This window comes from Euprymna scolopes, chromosome 46 (assembly GCF_053919585.1).
Source record: "Euprymna scolopes isolate OS-2025 chromosome 46, ASM5391958v1, whole genome shotgun sequence".
Taxonomy (NCBI): Eukaryota; Metazoa; Mollusca; class Cephalopoda; order Sepiida; family Sepiolidae; genus Euprymna; species Euprymna scolopes.
The window spans coordinates 100575298-100596418 of NC_136527.1; the positions used below are offsets into that span (position 1 = coordinate 100575298).

The following is a 21121-nucleotide window of genomic DNA, read 5'->3' on the forward strand; positions in this document are numbered from 1 at the left end:
ACAAAACAAAAACAAACGAAATGCAAATGGTAATGATGATGATGATGACGACGACAACAACAACAATGTCGACTTTGTAGATTAACACGCAGCTAAATCCCGATTCCAAACTGAAATATTACTTTTATAGATTACGTGTTAGAACATTTTTTTTAAATTGACGGAAAGAAAAGCGATCATGGTACTTGTGCAGTTTACGTCCCTCATTAAAAAATGAAAATTTCAAAAAAAAAAATTATATTCTACCCACCGGTTATGGAATGAAGCTCTACGAAAAAAATTTAACTTAACTTCATGAAGTAGTTTTGTTTTTATAGCTTGTTTTCAATCTCGGGAATATGGAATTTTTCTAATAAATCGCTTAATTGATATCAAAGGGAAGTAATCCATTATATTTCGACCAAAATCAATGCTAATGGCGTAGTTTAGATTGACTGTTTCGAATGCCTCGAATGAATGCTTTAAGTAATAAAAACAAAACTACTTGATGAAATTAAGTGAAAGTTTTTTGAGAAATTCATTCTATAACGGGTACGTAGAATATAATTGTTTTTTTTTTAATTTTCGTTTTTTAATGGGGGACGTAAACTGCACAATTACCGCGATCATTTTAGGATTTAGAGTGTGAGATCAGCTTCAAATATAAATTTAATGTAAAATGATCATCGTTTCTGGCCACCCCAATTCTTTATGGGTGTTAACTAAATTGTTTCCCACTAAATTAAGTTTGACTTGCGACGTTGTAAAACCATTTGTAATCGCTTAAAAAGTAGACACCCCCCTCCTTCAATAAGCGCACATAATTTAAAATTGGTAACACACTACAATGTTTTGGAAAAGCAGCTCATTTTACGTTAAATTTGTTTGTGAAATTGACCCCCTATTTTAAATTCCTAATCGTTTTATATTTATTTATTTTTTTATAATCATGAGTGTTTATAGGCAATGTTTATATTTCATTTTTAAATAGTTACGTGTAAAATGGTACGAAGATGTAAATATATTCTCGTGAAATTATCGGTGTTTTTTATTCCGTTTTCATTTTTCGCCCATCGCAATTACGAGGGGCGTGCAATAAGTAATGCCCCTGACCCACTTCCAGTTGTATGATCTAGCTGAAATTTTGCATGTGCAATGATTTATATCTCTACGGGTTATAAGGCAAATTACAGCTCTGAACTAATTGTGGTTTCTGTTTTACAAGTGTTTGAACTGAGTCAGGTGTGAAATGGAGCCTGTTGAATGTCGAGCAGTGATCCGGTTTTTGTATTTGAAAGGACGCACACCACAGGAGACTTTTGATGAAATGAAAGAAACTTATGGTGATAATGCCCCATCATATGACCTTGTAAAACGCTGGCATTGTGAATTCAAACATGGCCGAAAGTCTGTGGAAACAGCTCCCAGACCTGGTCGCCCCCTCCCTTCTGCCATTGATGAGGTATCTGTCCGTCAAGTTGAGGCTGCTATTTTGGGAGATCGGCGCATTACTATTTGCCAAATAGCCCGAGATGTCAAGATTAGTACAGGGTCTGTGGAAGCTATCATTCATGGCCATTTGCATATGCATAAGGTGTCTGCCAGATGGATTCCCAGGTTGCTCACACCATTCCAGAAGCGAGAATGCGTCGAGTGCTCGAGGATGAATTTGGAAACTTGCCAAGAAGATGAGTCAAAGTTTTTCAAAAGACTGATTACACAGGATGAAACCTGGGTCCATCACTATGATCCAGAGACCAAAGTCCAGTCAATGCAGATGAAGCATTTGGACTCACCACCTCCAAAGAAGGCAAGGGTGCAGTCCTCCGCTGGCAGGGTCATGCTCACAATCTTCTGGGACCAAGACGGAGTAGTGATGACAGATTTCCTGGCAAAGGGTACCACAATTACAGGAGCCTCTTATGCTTCACTTTTGAGGAAATTAAGGGAATCTATCAAATTCAAGAGGCGGGGCAAGATCAGCAAAGCTACCCTCCTCCTGCAGGACAACACTCCGTTCCACAACTCGCATGTCGCCAGATCAGAAGCACAGGCTTGTGGTTATGAAATCCTACCCCATCCTCCCTACTCTCCTGACCTTGCACCCTCTGACTTTCACCTCTTCCCAGCCATGAAGTTGATTTTGAAAGGAAAGCGTTTCCCAGATGATGCAGCCTTGATTTCTGAAGTCACATGTTGGTTGGAGGACCAACCTGGTGTGTTCTATAAAAACGATCTCCAGAGCTGCATCAAACGATGGGAGAAATGGATAAATCTGGGTGGTTCCTATGTAGAGAAAGACTAATAACTGTGCCAAGTTTCGTTTCTCCACTGCTATGGGAAATGGGTCAGGGGCAATACTTATTGCACACCCCTCGTATAGCTTTTTGTTGCGAAAAGAAAAGTTCAATTTAGGATTCGATTTTGGATCAGAACAAAAATAAAAATGACCTCAGTCTAGAAGAAGTTTTTCAACAATTATTATACTAATACAAAAAATTGGAGGGAAGGGGGTTAGCCTCGTTTTAAAACAATATTCCTCGCAAGAACCGTTCTACAATTTATTATTAATCAATATTTATTCAATAATTGCCCTTTTTTCCTAGCTGGCCAAAATGGTCCCTTTTCTGTTGCCCAATTTTCCGGACACCTGAAATTCATTAACAATTTTTACCGAGTGAGTAAATACTTTTCAAAATATTTATTTTCAAGCATGGAGGGATGCCGTGTTCCTCTTTTAAACTATATGAGTGAGAACCTGACACCTTCCATCAGTGTAAATACTTATTTACAAATAGTCATTTTAACATTTGGCGGTGAAGGGTTAGCCATATTTTAAACTAGAGGGTAGAGAGCTGAGCCCGGCACTTCTCCAACAACAGTCCTAATTTTTTGTTACTAAAATGCGGTTTTCCCCTATTTATCCATTTTTACCATTTTTGCCGTTGCCACTTTTACCCTGCTATTTATTCTCTTGCAATTTTACCGAGCACCAAGAACACATAGCTTCAAAATAACAGAGTAAAATAGTAAGCAATATTTATTTTTAAATATCATTGAGGAGATGATTTAGTTCCCATTTAAAACTAACGTAGCCCACTAAATCCCTCTTCAGGACGGTCTTAAAATCTATTTTGCAAATTAAAATTATGGATATTGTAAATATCATGACGTCTAGAATAAATGTGCTATTGTGATAACTGAAATGATTCTAGATAGTGTAAGATATAGTATTACCACAACTTCCAATTTCACACACATTTGATGGTATTGTGCCTAATTTGTGAAAATATGCTATATATTTTACCCAATAAATAATTCAAAGTGTAGTATCTGTTCTGATATTACACTTTATCCTTTATGTCCTCTGCCACTGACAGAAAAATCATTCTATAAACATAAATGATACCGGCAGAATCAAAGAAAATCACACGGAAGCATGACATTTCATGAGTTCATTTGAAATTCAGTTCGATTTGAATCCTTTTCACACCTTACACCATTCCTTGCCATATTTGCCAATGCCGAGTAAGGGAGCGGACAAAACCCTAACCGGACAAAATCCAACACTATTATATTCTACTTTTGATTTAATTAGCAATAATGTTTGATATTATTTTTCTTGACAAAATATTTCTTTAAATTTAAACAATTTTTTCAATACATTGAAAATAAACTGCATTCTTCTAAAGGTTATCTAGTGAATTTCCACAAAGTTTCAAGTTTTATTTTGTTTATTTAATGCAGATAAAATAAATTTAGATGTTCTTTTAATGTTATCATGCTCTATAGAGGTTAGTTTTACTAATAGTTTAAAAGGAATAAATATTTATCAACGGTATCAGCAATGAAAAATTAACATAATAAAATATTAAAAGAATCGGTATCGGAATCGGAAATTAGGCACAAATTTTTCCAATTCCGATACCCCGAACTCTACCAATTTTTCCGATTCCCGATTAATCGGTACAACACTAATATATATATATATATATATATATATATATATATATATATATATATATACACACACACAAGATATATATATATACACACACACACAGGATATATATATATATATATATACACATACAAGATATATATATATATATACATACATACACACACATACACATACAAGATATATATATATATATACATACACATACACGATATATATATATACACACACATACACACACAAGATATATATATATATATACATACACACACAAGATATATATATATACATACACACACAAGATATATATATATATATATATATATATATATATATATATACAAGCACAAGATGGATAAACTAATCTAGCGATCATTATGAATTTGAAACACAATATTTATTTGCGAAAATTTAACAAAAAGCATTCTCATTAAAATAACTAAAAGTCGTTAAAAAATGATTTTCTATATAAAAAAACTACTCCATCAATTTATGCGATGTTCGGAATATGACATGTTCATTTTGTGACAGGTATATATATATACATCAAGTTTTCTTTTCTGTATTTTTGGTTTCAAAATTTAAAAAAGAAAAAAGATATTTAAAAAAAAAGAAAATAGAAAAATTAAAAAATATGAAAAAAAGAAAAAAAATTTAAAGAAAAAAGTGAAAAAAAAATTTAAAAAACAAAATACAAAATTCTAAAAAAAAAAAATAGAAAAAGAAAAGGAAAAAGAAAATGAAAAATAATAAAGAAAAAATGTTTAAAAAGAAAAACGAAAAAATGAAAAAACAAAAAACAAAAAACTAAAACGAAAAGAAAAAATAGAAAAAGAATAGAAAAAGGAAAAGAATAACAAAAAAAATTTTAAAAAGAAAAAATTCTAAGAAAAATAAAAACTAAAAAAGAAAAAATTTTGAAAAAAGAAATCTTTAGAAAAGAAAACATAAAAAAAGAAAAAAAAAAAAAAAAAAAACTATTTACCTTTCATTAAATCACTTGTGTTTTCCAGTTTTTCCTCCACATCGGATGGTGAGTTGTCGTCCTTCATGAAGAATCTCCCTGGAGACCGCTTTGTTCTTTTACGGACACTCCAGCTTTGGATTTTGCTGCTACCTTTCATCCCAGGAAGTTTGCTAACGAACGCTTTTTGAATATATTTGGATCGGATCCATGCTTCTCGGACACTCCTGGGGAAAAAAAAAAAAAAAAAAGAAATGTTTATAATATTTTTTTTATTCTTTGGCATTTTTTTTAGTTTACCGACCCCTTGGCATTCACCTTTAATTTGTCGACTATTATAGGTTTTTGAGTACGCTGAGAATGAATATCGCATTTATTTTTTGCGAAAACATGTAGTTATCCGTATTTGAAGACATTCAGTATCCAACGTAATCACTATCATTTTGCTGGCGGCCATCTTGTTTCCTATTTAGCAAAAAAAAGCCAAATAAGAGCCAAACGGAGCCAAAAGGGCTAAAACATGGCCCCAAAACATTTTTCGGCTTCAAGGCTGAAATGACTTCCCCCGCCTCACCCTTCAGGATATTTTTCCGCTTCCCGATATCTAAACGGGCAATCTTTTTTTCACTTTCTTAATTTCATCAGTAAATATTACCCTACGCTACAACGGAACACCGACCAATCTAAGTTGGTTTTTTAGGGGTATTCGAGGTCACTGACAACGAATCTGATAATCAAACCCGCCACATAAATATGAAGCATGGTATGCACCCCTGGACCCTGGGATTACTTTGTGCCATTTCACCACCTTTGTTTACGCTATGCACAATCGGTTTATTACTGAAATGTGCGCACACACATGTTCACTTGATGTTTCACAAGGTGTATGAATACATGGAGGACATTTTAAATGACAAGAAATATTTTTCATAAAATAAAGTTTTTACCTAATTTAATAGTAAAAATAATGTTAGTAACTTTTCACGAGCGGTTTACAAAAACATTTTTATGTTTTTTGTTCTTTTTTTTGGGGGGGTATTCAATTATAGAACTTGTGTAGCTTAACAGGTGCTTCCGCAGTTTAATTAACCGTTTTTCATAAGTAATGCACCAACATTTACCGAGTAGAATACTAACGGTATTCTACTCGGTAAATATTGGCGCGTTATGCTGGCCGAGAAAAACAGTAAATTAACTGCAGAAGCACCTGTTAAACTACACAAGTTCTATAATTGAATACCTCCCTAAAAAAAAATAACCAAAAACATAAATAGATCAATTAAAAGGGGTTATACCATGAAAATGGTAAATTTGCGGCGGATTTGATTATCAAATTTGTGGCCAGCAACATCGAATATCCCTAAAAAAAACAAATTAGTGGTTGGTGTTTTGTTGTAGCGAAAGGTAATATTTACATTTTAATTTATTTTAAAAAATATTTCTTTAAATACTGTTTTTTATTTGTGGTCTTGTCTTTACGGTTTTTCTTTTCGCTCAAGATTTCTTGGAATTTATCCCTTCACAAATAGCCTTTTTTGCGTTTTGGAAAACAAGATGGCTGCCATTAAAAATGATAGTGATTACCTTGGATACTGAATGTCTTCAAATCCGGATAACTGCGTACTTGCACAAAAAATAAATGCAATATTCGTTCTCAGCACACATGAAAACCTATGAAAGTCGGCAAATTAAAGGTTATTGTTGCACAAGACAATGTTGAACTGGAAATTAACTTGAAAAAAAAAATATGATGAAAAAAAAATATGATGAAAAAAAAATATGATGAAAAAAAAATATGATGAAAAAAAATATGATGAAAATATGATGAAAACAAAATAGTATGTAAATATTGAACTGTTAAAATAAGAAATTGTGACGATTTTTTTTTTTTTTTTTTGCTTTTAATTGTGGTCTTGTCTTTTACGTTCTTTCCTTTCGCTCAAGATTTCTTGAAATTTACCACATCCCCCCCCCCCTCCAATAAACCTTACTTTCTTTCTTTTTTTCTTTTTTTTGCGCCAACGCTGGTGGTGAGGAAGAGGGGATTCCAGTTACATGTGGCATATTTAGCCTTTTTGGCGTTTTTTTTCATTATTGGAAAACAAGATGGCCGCCATTAAAAACGATAGTGATTACGTTGGATACTAAATGTCTTCAAATACGGATAACTACTTGTTTATGCAAAAAATAAATGCGATATTCGTTTTCAGCAGACCCGAAAACATATATAAGTCGATGAATGCCGAGGGATCGGTAAACTAAAAATTTGCCTTTTTTTTTTTTTTTTTTTTCGTAAACTTTTTTCACCACACCCCCAAAAGAAAATTGCCACTTTGAATGGATATAAGCTATTTAACAAGATTAAACACAAAAAAAGATGGAGAGATATGGAGGAGAGAGAGATAGAGAAACCGTGAGTGCTAACTCTCAAACTGTCATAGCAAACTCTCTCGTTCTCTCTATTCAAGGGAGGTAACTGTCGTCTTCAATCCAAGGGAAATAACTCATATTTTTTCTTCAGTTAGCATATGGAAGAATTCACATAGTTTATTTAGGTTGCCGTTTTCATGAAAAAAATCTATTCATATCAACTAGCGGAACCTGGGGAAATTTCGCAGTAACATATTTCACATGTAATAGGTTGCTGCTGGACTACGTGTATCAGAATTTTTGTAGGAATTTTTGACACCCCTAACACGAAACTGCAAATAAAATAGAAAAAAACTCGTAATTTCTCTTTTAAAGGTGGGTTGTTTATTTTCTTTATGGATTATATTTCCAAAATAAACTATTAAAGTTGTATAAAAAGTAATAGAAATATTTTTTTAAAAATAGTAATGAAATTAATTGAATGTTACGAGTTCAGTATTTTTCAATTTTTAAACTTTAAAAATCTATCAAAATGTTTCTATTGATTCTATTTTTACGATATTTTCAGGGTCAATGTGAAATTTTATGCTCTTTCCAATAAACCGAATATAATATTTTAGACAAACGTTTTTTTTTTAAATTCACGCCCCCCCATTTTCAAATGTCTATTAAAAAGTAAATAATTTATGTACCAAAGTTTTATATATCACAAATTGAAGATAAAAGATCAATAAATAATATATTCAAATTTAAAAACAAAAAAAGTAGTGTTTTTTTTTAGAAATTTACCTGTAAAGTCCGAAGTTTAAAACTTTTTTAAAAATAAAACCCACGTTGTTTTTTTTGTTTTTTTTAATGAAACCTTGGTCCTTGCTCCTTTAATTGAAAAAAAAAAATTAGGGCTTGAATGACATTTTTCGAGGAGTTATAAGCTTCGAAAGATGGCGGGTGGAATTATTCAATAGTTTTCACAAAATTTCTGACACTGCTACTGCTGGGCATTTTGTGGACGTTCAGCATGAATGGAGACTCCCCCCACCCCAATATTATTGTACCTATTTACAATGCCTCACCACGGGACAGAGTTAGATACTAGGGTCGTTTTTTAACATAGAGAAAAGGTACAAAAATAAAAAAATTGTCTCAGTCGTGAAGGAATCTGCTAATGCAGTGTCAGAATATATCTTATCTCCAATATCCTTATAAGAGTCTGCGACACATTAACATTGTATGGACACCGGTGCAAACGAAAACCCTACAATATCATCATACCATCTTAAGACAGAACAGATACTACACTTGGATCATAGCCAGAAAACTAAGATATATTTTAGTTTCATGTACAGTCCAAAAGTGACATCTTTTAAAATTTTTATTTATTGTGGACCATTATCTTCATGTCTTTCTTAAATGTTTCACAACGTTTCAGCCAACTATTCTTCTGGCCTTCGTCAGGTGGTAACCGTGACGGGATAGGAACTCTGAATCTCTTGACTGCATCCACTGCAATTACTGCGTTCCGTAGTTGTTGTTGTCTCACCACATTTTGGCCAAGTTTGGTCGGCTTTAGGATTGAAACCGCTAATTTCAGACAATTCTCATCTGGAACCGTAGAGATTCAACGTCTCTCTCCACTGCGCCACTGTCCCCGAAAGGCGATCAAGGTTGAATTTTTTGGTTTTATAAATTCATGTTTATTTATTATCTGATCTTCCATGGTTGGGTTTGTACTGAATGGTATATAACCTGACCATGGAAGATCAAAAAAATAAATAAATATAGGGGGGAGGGGTTTAAAAAAATAAAAAAAAATTAAAAAAAAGGATAAATTTTTAGTTTACCGACCCCTCGGCATTCACCTTTAATTTGTCAACTTTTAAAGGTTTTTGGGTATGCTGAGAACGAATATCGCATTTATGTTTTTGCGCAAACAAGTAGTTCAGTATCCAACGTAATCACTATGATTTTTAATGGAATAGTTGGCCGAAACGTCATGAAACAAAAACTAATCAAAGATGAGGATAATAGTCCGCAAAAAAAAAAAATTAATAAATAATACTCATCTCAATAATGAATTCCTATTTAAATAATACACAGCGAAAAAACAATTTGTTATGATACCGAGCAAAAGGTTCGATTTTTAGGAAGAAAAGTTAGTAATAAAGATGGGGAGGGAGTGTCGGCGCTTTAAACTGAGTAAAAAAAAAAAAAAAGAAAAAAAAAGGTGGCTTTAATATTAAAACAACAATGTCCGCAAAAAAAAAAATTAATAAATAATACTCATCTCAATAATGAATTCCTATTTAAATAATATATAGCGAAAAAAGTTTGTTATGATACCGAGCAAAAGGTTCTATTTTTAGGAATAAAAGTTAGTATTAAAAATGGGGAGGGAGTGTCGGCACTTTAAACTGAGTAAAAAAAAAAAAAGAAAAAAAAAAAGGTGGCTTTAATATTAAAACAACAATGTCCGCAATAAAAAAAAATTAATAAATTATACTCATCTCAATAATGAATTCCTATTTAAATAATATATAGCGAAAAAAGTTTGTTATGATACCGAGCAAAAGGTTCGATTTTTAGGAAGAAAAGTTAGTATTAAAGATGGGGAGGGAGTGTCGGCACTTTAAACTGAGTAAAGAAAAAAAAAAGAAAAAAAAAAGGTGGGTTTAATATTAAAACAACAATGTCCGCAATAAAAAAAAATTAATAAATAATACTCATCTCAATAATGAATTCCTATTTAAATAATATATAGCGAAAAAACAATTTGTTATGATACCGAGCAAAAGGTTCGATTTTTAGGAATAAAAGTTAGTATTAAAGATGGGGAGGGAGTGTCGGCGCTTTAAACTGAGTTAAAAAAAAAAAAAGAAAAAAAAAAAAAGGTGGCTTTAATATTAAAACAACAATGTCCGCAATAAAAAAAAATTAATAAATTATACTCATCTCAATAATGAATTCCTATTTAAATAATATATAGCGAAAAAAGTTTGTTATGATACCGAGCAAAAGGTTCTATTTTTAGGAATAAAAGTTAGTATTAAAGATGGGGAGGGAGTGTCGGCACTTTAAACTGAGTAAAGAAAAAAAAAAGAAAAAAAAAAGGTGGGTTTAATATTAAAACAACAATGTCCGCAATAAAAAAAAATTAATAAATAATACTCATCTCAATAATGAATTCCTATTTAAATAATATATAGCGAAAAAACAATTTGTTATGATACCGAGCAAAAGGTTCGATTTTTAGGAATAAAAGTTAGTATTAAAGATGGGGAGGGAGTGTCGGCGCTTTAAACTGAGTTAAAAAAAAAAAAAGAAAAAAAAAAAAGGTGGCTTTAATATTAAAACAACAATGTCCGCAATAAAAAAAAATTAATAAATTATACTCGTCTCAATAATGAATTCCTATTTAAATAATATATAGCGAAAAAAGTTTGTTATGATACCGAGCAAAAGGTTCGATTTTTAGGAATAAAAGTTAGTATTAAAGATGGGGAGGGAGTGTCGGCGCTTTAAACTGAGTTAAAAAAAAAAAAAGAAAAAAAAAAAAGGTGGCTTTAATATTAAAACAACAATGTCCGCAATAAAAAAAAATTAATAAATTATACTCGTCTCAATAATGAATTCCTATTTAAATAATATATAGCGAAAAAAGTTTGTTATGATACCGAGCAAAAGGTTCGATTTTTAGGAATAAAAGTTAGTAATAAAGATGGGGAGGGAGTGTCGGCACTTTAAACTGAGTAAAAAAAAAAAAAGAAAAAAAAAAGGTGGCTTTAATATTAAAACAACAATGTCCGCAAAAAAAAAAAAATTAATAAATAATACTCATCTCAATAATGAATTCCTATTTAAATAATATACAGCGAAAAAACAATTTGTTATGATACCGAGCAAAAGGTTCGATTTTTAGGAAGAAAAGTTAGTAATAAAGATGGGGAGGGAGTGTCGGCGCTTTAAACTGAGTTAAAAAAAAAAAAAGAAAAAAAAAAAAGGTGGCTTTAATATTAAAACAACAATGTCCGCAATAAAAAAAAATTAATAAATTATACTCGTCTCAATAATGAATTCCTATTTAAATAATATATAGCGAAAAAAGTTTGTTATGATACCGAGCAAAAGGTTCGATTTTTAGGAATAAAAGTTAGTATTAAAGATGGGGAGGGAGTGTCGGCGCTTTAAACTGAGTAAAAAAAAAAAAAGAAAAAAAAAAAGGTGGCTTTAATATTAAAACAACAATGTTATTAAAAAAAAAAAAATTAATAAATAATACTCATCTCAATAATGAATTCCTATTTAAATAATATATAGCGAAAAAACAATTTGTTATGATACCGAGCAAAAGGTTCGATTTTTAGGAATAAAAGTTAGTATTAAAGATGGGGAGGGAGTGTCGGCACTTTAAACTGAGTAAAGAAAAAAAAAAGAAAAAAAAAAGGTGGGTTTAATATTAAAACAACAATGTCCGCAAAAAAAAAAAATTAATAAATAATACTCATCTCAATAATGAATTCCTATTTAAATAATATACAGCGAAAAAACAATTTGTTATGATACCGAGCAAAAGGTTCGATTTTTAGGAATAAAAGTTAGTAATAAAGATGGGGAGGGAGTGTCGGCGCTTTAAACTGAGTTAAAAAAAAAAAAAAGAAAAAAAAAAAGGTGGCTTTAATATTAAAACAACAATGTCCGCAAAAAAAAAAAATTAATAAATAATACTCATCTCAATAATGAATTCCTATTTAAATAATATATAGCGAAAAAACAATTTGTTATGATACCGAGCAAAAGGTTCGATTTTTAGGAAGAAAAGTTAGTAATAAAGATGGGGAGGGAGTGTCGGCGCTTTAAACTGAGTAAAAAAAAAAAAAGAAAAAAAAAAGGTGGCTTTAATATTAAAACAACAATGTCCGCAAAAAAAAAAAAATTAATAAATTATACTCATCTCAATAATGAATTCCTATTTAAATAATATACAGCGAAAAAACAATTTGTTATGATACCGAGCAAAAGGTTCGATTTTTAGGAAGAAAAGTTAGTATTAAAGATGGGGAGGGAGTGTCGGCGCTTTAAACTGAGTAAAAAAAAAAAAAAGAAAAAAAAAAGGTGGGTTTAATATTAAAACAACAATGTCCGCAAAAAAAAAAATTATGAGCTGTTAAATCGTTTACCGGTTGCATTCATGTGTGGCTCGGACTGCTATGGAATCATCTACGTTACTTTCATAAATTCTGTTAATGAAATCATTCCCCAGTTCCGCCATGACCTTTAATAATTCGGGTTCCCAGGCATCGAGAGTTATGGAACGCACTTTGGACATGTGAACGCCAAAACTCCTGGAAAATAGAAAAAAAAAAAAAATTCTAATAAAAAAACAATTTGAAAAATAAAAATAATGAGCTGTACTATAGTTGGAGTGATTAATTGAAATCGGAAATATTTGCACACATTTTCTGATGCCAAAAACGATTCTTTTAATTTTCTTTTTTTTTATTTGATCTTGTTCAAAAGAAAATTTTCCATTGTTTGTAATGATAAAATGATAAATACTTGTCGATCTTAAACTACGGTTAAAAATAAATTCTATACATCATCCTCCACAAGTATCTTTTTGCGTTTGAGAATATATATATATATATATATATATATATATATATATATATATATATATATAGAGCTAGATAGATAGATAGATAGATGGATAGATAGATAGATACAGAGATAGATAGATAGATGATTAGATAGAGAGATAAATAGATAGACTGTTAAATATAAAAAAAACTGTGGAGTGAGAAGGTGGAGGTCAAATCCAAGGGAGGTAACTGCAAACACCTGTGAATTCCTGAGCATTCAATACATAGTGTGATACCAAGGTTGATACTGGTCCATCGCTCGTAATGATAAAAGTAATAAATACTTGTCGATTATAAACTACGAGTAAAAATAAAAATAAATTCTATACATCATCCTCCACAAGTATTTTTTTACGCTTGAGAATATAAATATATATATATATATATATATATATATATATATATATATATATACACTCTGGTTTTTTTATTCAAAAGTAATGGACTAGTGAATTCAACGAGGTTGTTAGATAGTGCTCAATAAAAAGAGCTAATAATATTTGTTTATTGTTATATAAACATGCTCACATCCCCCTGCTACAAACAGCCACTTGTTTCAATCAAACAACAGATATTATCAGGCAGTGACTTGACTATTCAAATGTTTAATGAATAACTTGAATAAAATAGATTATTCATTGAACATTTGAATAGTCAAGTCCCTGCCTGATGATATCTGTTGTTTGATTGAAACAAGTGGCTGTTTGTAGCAGCAGGATGTGAGCATGTTTATATAACAATAAACAAGTGTGTGTGTGTATATATATATATATATAGATAGATAGATAGATAGCTAGATGATTAGATAGATAGATAAGATAGATAGATAGATAGATAGATAGATGATTTGATAGATAAATAAGATAGATAGATAGATAAGATAGATAGATAGATAAGATAGATAGATAAATAAGATAGATAGATAGATAGATAGATAGATAGATGATTAGATAGATAGATAGATAGATAAGATAGATAGATGATTAGATAGATAGATAGATAAGATAGATAGATAGATAGATAAGATAGATAGATAGATAAGATAGATAGATAGATAGATAAGATAGATAGATAGATAGATGATTAGATAGATAGATAGATGATTAGATAGATAGATAGATGATTAGATAGATAGATAGATAAGATAGATAGATAAATAAGATAGATAGATAGATAGATAAGATAGATAGATAGATAGATAGAAGTTTGTGTGTTTATGTTCATATGCAACAAACAAATCAAAAAGAAGGTTCTGCTTGCATGAAGGACATGTGTATGTAGGAACCGTGAATTGGATATTAGGTTTGCATGAAAGTTTAATTATATATTGTTATAACTGCCCCAACTAAACTCCCAACTGAACATGTGTGCATTTCTCCTTTTTATAGCAGGGTATGTGTGTGTGTGGCTGTAATTCTCATTAACCACTCGCACCCAACATACACTCACCGACCTCTCTTGCAACACAGCTGCACACGTTCTGCCGATTGCATTAGCACCAAAAAAAAAAAAAATAAATAAATAAATAATCGTCTTTGGCATCAGAAAATAGGCACAAATTTTTTCAATAATTTGGATTTTTCCGATTCTAGCTAATCATTACTTTTAACTTTTTTAACGTTATTAATTAAAGAGTTAGAATATGACCAGACTATGGAGATAGATAGATGGATAGACAGACAGATAGATAGATAGATAGATAGACAGACAGATAGATAGATAGACAGATAGACAGACAGATAGATAGATAGATAAACAGACAGGCAGATAGATAGACAGATAGACGGTTAAATCTAAAAAAACTGTGAGAGTGAGAAGGTGGAGGTCAAGTCCAAGAGAGGTTACTGCACACACCTGTGAATTCCTGAGCATTCAATACATAGTGTGATACCAAGGTTGATACTAGCCCAACGGGGGTCAGGTGAGCCGCAGTCACAACACCGGTCATTACCTGGAATGGATAGCAAGGTTTCCATACGGCTGTCAAAAAGAAAGAAAACAAGAAAAGTTAAAATAGAAGAGCAAAAAAAAAAGAGGGAAGATGCATACGCCAAAATAATAAACTGCGATAACGGTGCAGAGAGAGCAACCACGATTAACACGCACCTGCTGCAAGGAAACTGTGAGGATATTCAAGTGCAAACCGTGAATCGTTTGATTACAAGGTGATCATAATTATACAAAATAAACATTAAGAATTCAAAATGGCGAAATAAAAAATGTTGCAATATTTTTGACAGAGTTCAAAATAGACTTCGAAATCTAGTGGGGGAGGGGGGGTCCTTTTCTCTTCCCTTCAACCTCTTTCCCACAGAAGAGACACTGCAAGCCTGTCTTTGCTCTATTGTTATTTTAATAGCAAGTGCCCGTCTGAGCTCCAATCTACGGTCCCCCCTTGCCAAACTTTCATGAAAAACACTCGTCTAGCTGAAACTACTATCAATAATTTCCCCCACTCTTTATCTGTGCCTCAACCTAAATGTAGATCCCATGAACAAAGCTTCTTTCTTAGAACTGCACGCCATATTGCCACTTGGATGTAAAAGGTCTACCATTTGGGATCATGCCTAGGAAAGATTAACAAAATGTTGGTTTACATTACATTTAAACTTTTGCATATCAGTACAGCCAGAGAAGACGCAAGCAGGAAGAGGATTCCAAAGTCTAGCTGCCTGAGGGAAGAGACTATTAGAGAAGAAAGCCTTCTGGTATCTAGGGACCTCAACAATGAAGGGGTGTGATTTTGTTGCTAAGCAGGTTTGTCAAGGAAATGTAACATTGAGGGGGCACAAGTGCAATGAGTTCATCAGAGCACATTCCATTAAAATTCTTGTAAAACAGGCACAGGGATGCAACATTGCAGTGATGGAACAGGGGTTGGAGCTTAGTTGACAGTGCGGGACCTATTAGATTGAAAACTTTTGGTAGAGTGATTGAGAAGCAAAGGTTGCATAATGAAGAGACAAAACATACGAATATATTAGTGAAAGAATGCAGATTCATTTACATAAATTTACATGAGAGGAAATGAATAGAGAGATAGTAAGAATACGAGTTGGTTGTTGATAAGGAAGGATTAAGTAATGTTTCTTGTATTTAGTATTTGGTGAGAGGCTGATATGGAAAGCATTTCGATGTGAAATACAGACTATCATCTTGAATAGAAAGGTAGTAAGAATACGAGTTCGTTGACTAGAAAAAAAGAATTAAGTAACGTTACTTGCAAAGTATTTTGATGAGAGGCTAGGCTGGTTAGCCAGGAGGGCTAGTTGGCTGGACATGCCAACCGGAGCGTGTTTTGTCACATGTTGACTGGTCGAGGGTCCAGCGGAAAGAGATAGAAATATGCAGAACAGGAAGTGACGTGGCAGTGTCGCTCTCTGGTTACCAGAGTTAAAGGGCGATAATCGAGTTAGCCTGGGAATTTCAATTCCCACAGACCCTATCCAAGCGAGAGAGACTAGTAATAGATGCACCAGCCCAGATATGGCAACAATACCCCATGCATGGGTGAATGGTGGCCTTGTAGAGGTACAGGATACTCTCAGGTGTGAGTAGTCTTTTAGCACGAGAGAAGGAACCCACCTTCTTTGCAGCAGCCTTTTCAGTGTCCTCAATGTATTTGTTCTAGTTCATATTGCCTGTGAATGTTAGGTCGACGAGTTTGAAAGTAGAATTTTCAGGTGGAGTGTTATTTGTCCTGGATATCAGTGATTACAAAGGCGTAATTAATCCGAGAATAGTTACCGTTTTATTTCGTATTATTTGGATTCTTCAAATTTTTCGCCTTAATTTCTTTTTCGTATTATTCGGATTCTTCAAATTTTTCACCTTAATTTTTTTTTCGTATTATTGTGATTCTTCAAATTTTTCACCTTAATTTTTTTTTCGTATTATTGTGATTCTTCAAATTTTTCACCTTAATTTTTTTTTCGTATTATTGTGATTCTTCAAATTTTTCGCCTTAATTTTTTTTTTTCGTATTATTTGGATTCTTCAAATTTTTCACCTTAATTTTTTTTTTCGTATTATTTGGATTCTTCAAATTTTTCACCTTAATTTTTTTTCGTATTATTGTGATTCTTCAAATTTTTCACCTTAATTTTTTTTCGTATTATTTGGATTCTTCAAATTTTTCACCTTAATTTTTTTTTCGTATTATTGTGATTCTTCAAATTTTTCACCTTAATTTTTTTTTCGTATTATTGTGATTCTTCAAATTTTTCACCTTAATTTTTTTTTCATATTATTGTGATTCTTCAAATTTTTCGCCTTAATTTTTTTTTTTCGTATTATTTGAATTCTTCAAATTTTTCGCCTTAATTTTTTTTTTTCGTATTATTTGAATTCTTCAAATTTTTCGCCTTAATTTTTTTTTTTCGTATTATTTGGATTCTTCAAATTTTACGCCTTAATTTTTTTTTTGTATTATTTGAATTCTTCAAATTTTTCGCCCTGATTTTTTTTTCGTTTCGCCTTAATTTTTTTTTCGTATTATTTGGATTCTTCAAATTTTTCGCCTTAATTTTTTTTTGGTCGATGTAACCTGTGACCTTCTTCAGGTGTATCTTGTCAAACTCGGGAATCTCAAAAAATATTGGTGATGCGAGTGCTCAATGGAAAGATTCTGAAATAGTGATTTTGTTTTTTTTTTTTAGAGTGGGGTGAGCGGCGCTCTCTCCACTACTATTTTCCTAACCTAGGGGCCCAGGATGTTCACTCCTAACAGCAAAAAGAAAAAGTAGAATCACATTGGAGATGAGGGTGGGGGGTGACAAAAGTGATCTTCTTTCATACAAAAAATATTAACTAATATGTTCTAACAGATTAGACCGGAAGGCATTCATTAATGAAACAAAAGTCTTCTACGGTCTCCATGAAATTTAAACCGAGAATAAGTACCATTTTTTTTTTTTTCAAAGCATGTATTCGTAATAATATTAACAGTGAAAATACTTACGGCTTGGCCTTATTTTGTCTCTGAGGTATTGAAGCTGGGGAATTATCATTTTGACTGCCATCGTCAGGTATATGGCCACCCATAGAATTCTCATTCTGCATCTGATGAAAAAAAAAAAAAAAAAAGCCATCAGAATGAGTTTAATGTCAATCTTACATGTTGGCATGTGTTGGACGGCTTTAAGAAATTGATTCCCAAACTAACCTATCTCTGGCCAGGTCTTCATTTATCCCTCTTTTCTTTCAAATCCATTTTTTTTAAATTTCATTAATCTACATTTTGAAAACTTCTGGAACTTGTCCGTTTTACATGCTGGCACTGAACAGTTTGTAGAAATTGACTTCCAAACTAACCTATCTCTGACCAGGTCTTCATTTATCCCTCTTTCTCCCAAGTTCATCCTTATCACTACTTTCCATGTTTTTCTTGATCTCCTGTGAATGGATCCTGTTCTACATCTATTAACCCAAGGACATTCATTCATTCTTTCAATGTGACCATACCATCAAAGTCTCCTGTTCTGCACACATCTCCCTATACTGTAAAAATTTTACCTTCCTCTGAAGTCATCAGACCTAAACCTGTCTTTAAAATCCACATTACACATCCATTGTATCTTTCCCATAGAATTTCTATCCATACAACGCATGTCCTCAATACTCACTGGTCAGTTATTACTTCCTTACATCATCACACTGTGCACACATGCCTGATAGATGGTTCTCTTGGATGGTAGGGATAATGTTAGGTCTACTAGTAACGCCAGAAGTTTCTTAAAATTATTCCATTTACTCTTAATTGGTGATTCATTAGTAAAAAAATGATGTAATACTAGTTTTAATGGAGTGATACTGGTTTTAATGGCAACATACTGTTATTAATGGGGTAATACAGTTTGTAATAGCATAATAGATTTTAATGTGCTAATATTGTTTTTAATGACGTCATACTGTTTCTTAATAGGGTAATATTTATTTTATGGTGTAATACTATTTTAATGGAATGATAAAGTTATTAATGAAGTAATACTGTTTTTAATGGTGTGATAGTTTTAATGCGATACCATTTTTAATGGTATGGTACAGTTTTTTTATGGGATAATATTGTTTTTAATAGTGTGATGCAGTTTTTAATGGAGCAATATTGTTTTTAATGATAGCATACTGTTTTTAGTGGAGTCATACTCTTTTTAATGGGGTAAGAATGTTTTTAATAAAATCATACTGTTTTAATGGGGTAATAAATTTTTTATTGGTATAATACAGTTTAGATTCTAACCCCTTTGTCAGAAATGTGGTTCATGGAATACGCGGAATAAAAGACAAAATAAGCTGCCAAAAATTAAAAAAATAAAACGGTAAAACTTTGGAATCTTTACGATTATTGGTAGCGAAAAAATAAATTATCATAATGCTTCACTTAAAGACATGTGGTTCGGTTAATGAAGACGACGTGCAACTCACTTCAAGATTACTCCTGTCCACACTGTATGCTTTCGATACTCCTGCTTGGATGGCACTAATCCATTTTTGGCAAAGTTGTTCGGAATCTGCTTGCAAAATGTGATTTCTGAAAGAAAAAAAAAAAAAAAAAGAAGAAGAAGAAAGCATATAAGAAAAAAAGTAATTTTCTATATTTTGGACTCCTTTAAGATAAGGCTTCATAATTTGTGTATTCATTCTTTACTGCTGTCCTCATCTTTATATTGTCACTAGCATTTCAGCCCGGCGTTGCCCGGGTGTTTTGAGGTGTACGCTTAGCAAAACAACAAAAAAAGTCAATTTTTTTTTAATTTGACCCCTATTATGACCCCTTAAAATTTATAGTTTCGGGCTCAAATCACTTCATTAAGTTAGATCCAGGTTCAAGGAACCTATATCTAAAATTTCAAGTGTCTAGACCCAAAATTGTCGGAGGAGTTTGGTAGAGTTCTTAAAGGTCAAATCGTTGAAATTTGACCCCTTAACAGCCAAATTTCTGGCTGACACCCGTCACATCGATTTTCCCAAATCTCAGTACCCGGTATTTCAAATTTCGAGTCTATAGACTAAAAATTGACAGAGTTATTGCGTAGGGAAATGTACACAGACAGACAGACAGACAGACAGACACGTTCACTTTTATAGATATATAGATTGTTTCATTTCAACCAAATTTGGGGTCTCGTGGCGCAGTCGAGACGTTGAACCTCTACAGTTCCAAATGAGCATTGTCAGAAGATAGCGGTTTCAATCCTACCCAAAGCAGACCAGAGGATTAGTTGGCAAAAACCATGATAAGACGACAACTATGGAAGGCAGTAATTACTGAGGATGCAGTTACAAAACTTCGCATCCCTATGTCGTTGCAGTTAACCACCTGAAGAAGTGTTACAAGAAAGGTTCCCCTTTTCTTGTAAGAAAAACATTAGATAAATGAAAATGAGATTAGGATAGACCGAGATTCGAACTTTGTAAGTTCAGAAATGGAATTTAGCATTGTTCAGTTTCACATAAAATAGTTTAGATATGTTGTTGTAAAAGGAATTTTGATTGTTCAATTCTTTTTATGAAAACTGAATTAAAATAAGGTCAGCTAGAGAAGAACGAACAATAGCAATTTAAAAATATATTGAAAAATAAGTTAGGTCGAAAAATAGGTTAGTGAGAATTCTTTATCTGCAGAAATGGTTTGGAAACATGTGTCGAACCACGCTTGTTTAGGCCACGTGGGTCGATCACGTTGACAGACACATGTATGACGTCATGGCAGAAATGAATTCTTAATATAGGAGCTAGTTCAGTCGAAGAAGAAGGAAGTCAGGGCAGTCGGGCAGAGAGAGCAGTCAGCAAAGGCAGTCAGAGGAGGGTCCCTTTAGAAGCGAAGGGAAAACCTGTAATCATGTAGAAACAACTTTTAATTCCTGGATGTCATCATTATTGCGACTGGTCAAATTGAATAAAAGAACATTTCATATTTTGTAACTGCCGTCTTCGTGTCGTCTTTCTGCAACAAAGGTAATGTGTAATCATTTTTAATGAACTTTGTATAACCCATCCTAAGTAATGACTCTCTCCATCCTAAGTAATGACTCTCTCCATCCTGAGCAATGTCTCTCTCCATCCTAAGTAATGATTCTCTCCATCATAAGTAATGATTCTCTCCATCATAAGTAATGTCTCTCTCCATCATAAGTAATGTCTCTCTCAATCCTAAGTAATGACTCTCTCCACCCTAAGTAATGACTCTCTCAATCATAAGTAATGACTCTC

The 21121-nt window shown here is 32.3% G+C and overlaps 1 protein-coding gene across 38 annotated transcripts in view; it reads right to left on the reverse strand.

Annotated features, from left to right (window-relative positions):
- Window positions 1–21121, reverse strand: part of LOC145271199 (arf-GAP with coiled-coil, ANK repeat and PH domain-containing protein 2-like) — a 636480-nt gene that overhangs the window by 139444 nt on the left and 475915 nt on the right. For all 38 annotated transcript variants that reach the window (XM_080126741.1, XM_080126736.1, XM_080126765.1 and 35 more), the window contains 5 exons: window positions 19334–19439; window positions 17871–17971; window positions 14765–14890; window positions 12449–12613; window positions 4926–5131 (listed from right to left, as the gene is read on the reverse strand). In XM_080126741.1, the coding sequence (XP_079982867.1) occupies window positions 4926–5131; window positions 12449–12613; window positions 14765–14890; window positions 17871–17971; window positions 19334–19439 (704 nt within the window). The remainder of the gene's footprint in view (window positions 1–4925; window positions 5132–12448; window positions 12614–14764; window positions 14891–17870; window positions 17972–19333; window positions 19440–21121) is intronic.